The sequence below is a fragment of the Selaginella moellendorffii genome, unplaced genomic scaffold (genome assembly GCF_000143415.4).
Source record: "Selaginella moellendorffii unplaced genomic scaffold, v1.0 SELMOscaffold_16, whole genome shotgun sequence".
NCBI lineage: Eukaryota > Viridiplantae > Streptophyta > Lycopodiopsida > Selaginellales > Selaginellaceae > Selaginella > Selaginella moellendorffii.
The window spans coordinates 693,973-699,041 of NW_003314277.1; the positions used below are offsets into that span (position 1 = coordinate 693,973).

General features: G+C 50.4%; 1 protein-coding gene across 1 annotated transcript; it reads right to left on the reverse strand.

Annotated features, from left to right (window-relative positions):
- Nucleotides 1-379: 379 nt before the first annotated feature.
- LOC9641621 lies at nt 380-2,118 on the reverse strand. The gene is made up of 2 exons (XM_024676182.1): nt 2,061-2,118; nt 380-2,012 (listed from the first exon to the last, which is right to left on the reverse strand). The coding sequence occupies exons 1-2, from the start codon at nt 2,074-2,076 to the stop codon at nt 448-450; spliced, it is 1,581 nt and encodes a 526-aa protein (XP_024531950.1). The 5' UTR covers nt 2,077-2,118; the 3' UTR covers nt 380-447.
- Nucleotides 2,119-5,069: the final 2,951 nt, after the last annotated feature.

Here is a 5,069-nt window from a genome sequence, read left to right on the forward strand (position 1 = left end):
AGCAGTTATAGTGGTAGTTGCATGTGATCATCCGGAGGTGGACTACTTTCCTTGTATCCAGTTTCTTGGTGTGATTGTGAAGCTTGAGTATCCAGTTGATCCAGCCTGCTATTGGTGGCAACTTTCTTTACATTGTTTGATTTCAACATATAAACTTTTAGCTTATTATTTGCACACAACAATGGGAAGCAACTCAAAAAAATTCCTGTGATACTAGGAGGTTGACCATCTAGCCAAGCATGGATTTAATCATTTACAACAATAGTTTGGATTGATACATTTCAGTGGTGTTAATCACACTTTGGATGAAAAACCATGCTCGACCATGGTTTCGTTTAGTGAATGTAATAAGAAGAGTGGGACACCATGTGCTAGAGGATTTTGTAGTAAAGACTTAACTACCAACTTTAATTTTTTTCATATAGACAAAGACTTCCATGCTGAAAATCAGGACGACGTCCATGGAACCGTCATCACATACTGATGGACCCTGTCCATCCCAGCAACAGCCCTCTGATACATTGATCCATCATCTTTCTTGAAGCCCTGGTACGTGTATCCCTCAAAACTAGACTCCGGAACAACGAAGATGAGTTTGTACTTGTTGGGACGCATGAGCTCGAGCTCATCATGCAACTCATCCAACCCCTGAGCGACCTCGTGGATCTTGGACCAATAGACCGGATGCGTGTCCGACGTTGTAACCTGGAGAATTATGTCCGGAGTGACCAGCGAATCGAAAGATTTCTGGTTTGACGCATAAGGCTCCACAAAGCAACTGTCAGGTAAGCCTGCAAGGCCCCGTGATTCCTCCGTCCCCGCACGATGAGCGTCCACAGGACTCACGTCCTTGGAGTATATGTTGAAACCAGACCCCACGCAGCGCTTCTTTACGAACACTTTCCACTCGCGCAGCCGCTTCACTGACGTTGGCCTCAGAACGAAGCGTTCAACGCCGTCGTCTTCCTCTTCCAAGGACCGAAGGTCAAACTGGGAACCTCCACTAGCAAGTACCTTGTGGACGTGCTTCTCGTACATTTTGCCCGCCAAAGAGTTTGCAACCGCATGTCCCTGGCAAAAGTCAAAGAAGTCACGCGAAGCCTGAAACCCCTGCTCCTCGAACTTTTCAAAAGCCAACTTCTGGATGTAGTCCGAGCCAAACACCAAGTGAGCGTGCAGCACCCGGTAACACGCAGGTGTGTTCAAGTCGAATCTGTCAGTCGTAAGACGGTAGTGGAGCAGAATATCAGAAACATTAGAGACCTTGTCCGAGTTCATTGCGCAGTCAAGCACTTTCCGCCAGCATTCCACCCTTGACGCTGCTTGGTGCACCTCCGCTTTGAGCCCGGCCAACGAGAACTTCTCCGTGTTGAAGAGAAGCCTTGGTAGCCCACCACAGTGGTAAAAGCGGAGACCAATTTCCTCGTCTGTCATTCCCAGCTCAAGCTCCTCGTTGCACTGCTGCACCTCCTCGAGCGACCAGGCTTCCAGGCGGCATATATAGCCATGGTCCTTGGAGAACTCGTAGTAGCCAGTGCGATCCGGTGAGACGCATTGGATGAGAGGCCCCAGGTGACTTATTCCCCTCGAGCCCCCGTCGACGATGAGCCAGACACTCGTCATGTCCCACCCCCGCGGTCGTGTATACCATTTCGATTGCAGCACTAGAGGGTCATCCAGCGAGAAGTCGAAGAAAAAGAAGTCTGGATTGTCATCTTTCGTCCTCCAAACTACTTTCTGTCCTTCCTGAGCTCTACTGTGAAAGAAGTAGTGGCCATAGAACGTCTTGCCGATACCTGGCGTTGAGACAATGTGGAAGTTCTTCAACCCTTTCCTCTCATTCACGACCCTGCTCCACTTCTCCGCAATGAACTGATCCATGAAAAGGTAGTTTGGATGGACCCAGAGCTTGGACAGGTTGTAATGGCCCAAGAACCCAGACGGGATGTGGAGGCAGCGGTCCTGGAGCCTGGCATGCTTTACCTCCCGGCCGTAGGCAGCGAGAAGAGGATCTGACACACAGAACTTGTTAGAGATGATTCGTCGCGCCTAAACCATACCGAGCTCTTCGCCCATCTCGCTGTCGCCCAAAACCTAGAAAGCAGAGCGGAAAATTGATATAAAGAATAGAATGCCCTCCTAGGGCAAGGGATAAAAGGTATATTCTTTCTTTAAGAATATTCTTTGTTTTGTGCTCTTTTAATGGGGTGTTTATCTTAATCTATTTTTGTAAAACTAATATTTTTTAATCACGAGCTTATTTATATACTGTGGCTGGTCTGATGTCGCTTGCTCTGCCTCCCCGGATGCATCGCCATGGATCTGGCAAGATCCCAGCAGTAGCATCACTCGTGATCGCGGGCTCAATCGGCATATCGCGCACCAGCTCCTCGCGCGGCTGAATAGATCTCCGTAGTAGAGCAGCGCTGGATCGCTGCCGTGATAGTTCGCCATGCCCACGAAGTATCCTCCAAGAGCCCGGCGTGGCGGCACGCCGAGAGGATGTTCACGAGATGCACCGCCTGGAAGAGGTCTCTTGCGCGGATCCAATCCCCGTGCTGCGTAAAGGAGATGACGATCGAGTTCCAGGCGATAGTGTCGCGATGGGGGAGATCCAAGAACACGGCATGGTGCGAGTAGCGAATTCGTTACCTGGATACGATCGTGGACGCCGCTGGCGATCGCCCTGGCGTGGAGGATCCGGCCATCGGCGAGGCGCGAGCTGGATTCCATCGTGCCCGGTCTGGGCAGTGCTGTGAGGATGCTGCCCCTGGAGATCACGTTCCGGTGGATCATCCTGTGGAAGATCTCCAGCGCTCGCTCGATCCGGCCGCTCTTGGCGTGCAGGCCGCAAGACGCGCCTCGAGGTTGCGTGGGCAATGCGAGGGATCGCTGGCGAGCGCGTCCATGATCGTCATCATCGAGGCGGCACTGCTGAAACTCTTCCTTTTTGTTCTTAAGCATGGATGCAAGGCTCTTTTCTCGATCCCAGAGAATTGCAAGCAGCTATTGCCGCCGGGAAAGCTCCGACTTTGATTGCTTTCTATGCGGATCATCACGTCGTCCCCGGACTCTCCGAGCAATAAAAAGGCCATGGTGCTCCTTCAGGAGCTCTGTCTTGTTACCTTTCACTTGAGCGAGTTTTTGGTTTTGATTTTCGCTTATGTGCAAAGAGGTGACTTAAACGATCATGAACAGCGAGAATTAGGCTTTCCATGCCAATGGAGCTGGAAAAGTGGTGAGCAAATTTCGGAGTAGCAAATCTTCTTCTAAAATCATCCTTGAGAACTTGTTGCTCGCTCTCGCTGCTCGTCCTTGTATCCTACTTTTTTAGTTATAGGAAGAGAAAATCGTGTTTTTCAGGGTAACGCCATGCTGTAATCCTCGGATTGCGGAAAGCAGCTGCGAACATTGCTGGCGGAACTCATCACGCATTTCCTGAGCACGGCGAGGAATTTCGTAAGTTGTTTCTCTTCATTTTTGTTCTCTTTTCTTGCCGTGTGATGGAGAAAACATATGTAATAATGATGGATTCTCCAGAGGTCTCAAGGCTAGGGTTTTCTCCAGCGGTCTTTGTGTAGAGTGGCTAAGTTTGCTTGTGGAAGCGTGACTCTCGACTCATACATATCCAACTTCTTCTCAGGCAATTCATCCCTGAAAAGGATTTCTATCACGAAGTTGCGGTATCACATCTATCATAAGCTTCATGGGACACAAAATCTCCTTACTTTTCTTTTCTTCAACCTATCTTGGAACTTCAAGAACGTTCGGCTTGTCCTCGGTTTTGACACTACAGGGATACACAACAGGCATGGAGCAGCTTTCCGAGCATTAGAGCGGGCTCTGCAAGTTTAGAACACACATCCACAGTGATTTGACGAACGGGTAGCTATCAAGCCTGACGCCTTCGAGCAGCATGGTGCAAAAGAAACGAAGAGCTTCCAGGCACTGTTGGTTCAACGAGTGCATCGCGTTCCAGTGCTCCATCTCGTCAAAGACGGCGCTCACGCTCCCGCGTCTCCCATACATGTTGACACGTCTGCAGCGGAGCTCCCGAGCTTGGTCGAGAGTGTCCGGCTGGTCGCAAGCTTCAACAATTTGCTGCAGCGCAATCCAGACGGACTCCGAGAGCATCTAGAGACTAAACCACGCCCAAGGTTTAGCAAAGCAGATAATAAATATCAAACCACACCGCAAATTATTTCTTTGATGCTGAAAATCAGGACGAAGTCCATGGAACCGTCATCACATACTGATGAACCCTGTCCATCCCGGCAACATCTCTCTGATGCATCGATCCATCGTCTTTCTTGAAGCCCTGATACGTGTATCCCTGAAAGCTAGGCTCGGGAACGACATAGATGAGCCTGTACTGCTTGGGACGCACCAGCTTGAGCTTGTCATGCAACGCATCCAACCCCTGAACAAGCTCGTGGATCTGGGACCAATAGACCGGATGCGTGGCTGACGTTGTAACCTGGAGAATTATGTCCGGAGTGACCAGCGAATCGAAAGATTTCTGGTTTGACGCATAAGGCTCCACGAAGCAACTGTCAGGTAAGCCTGCAAGGCCCCGTGATTCCTCCGTCCCCGCACGATAAGCGTCCACAGGACTCACGTCCTTGGCGTATACGTTGAAACCAGACCCCACGCAGCGCTTCTTTACGAACACTTTCCACTCGCGCAGCCGCTTCACTGACGTTGGCCTCAGAACGAAGCGTTCAACGCCGTCGTCTTCCTCTTCCAAGGACCGAAGATCAAACTGGGAACCTCCACTAGCAAGTACCTTGTGGACGTGCTTCTCGTACATTTTGCCCGCCAAGGTGTTTGTAACCGGATATCCTCGGCATAAGTCGAAAAAGTCACGGAAAGCCTGAAACCCCTGCTCCTCAAACCTTTCAAAAGCAAGCTTCTGAATGCAGTCCGAGCCAAACACCAAGTGAGCGTGCAGCACCCGGTAACACGCAGGTGTGTTCGAGTCGAACCTGTCAGTAAGACGGTAGTGGAGCAGAATATCAGAAACAGTGGGGTCCTTGTCCCGAGTGAGTGTGCAGTGGAGCACTTTTCTC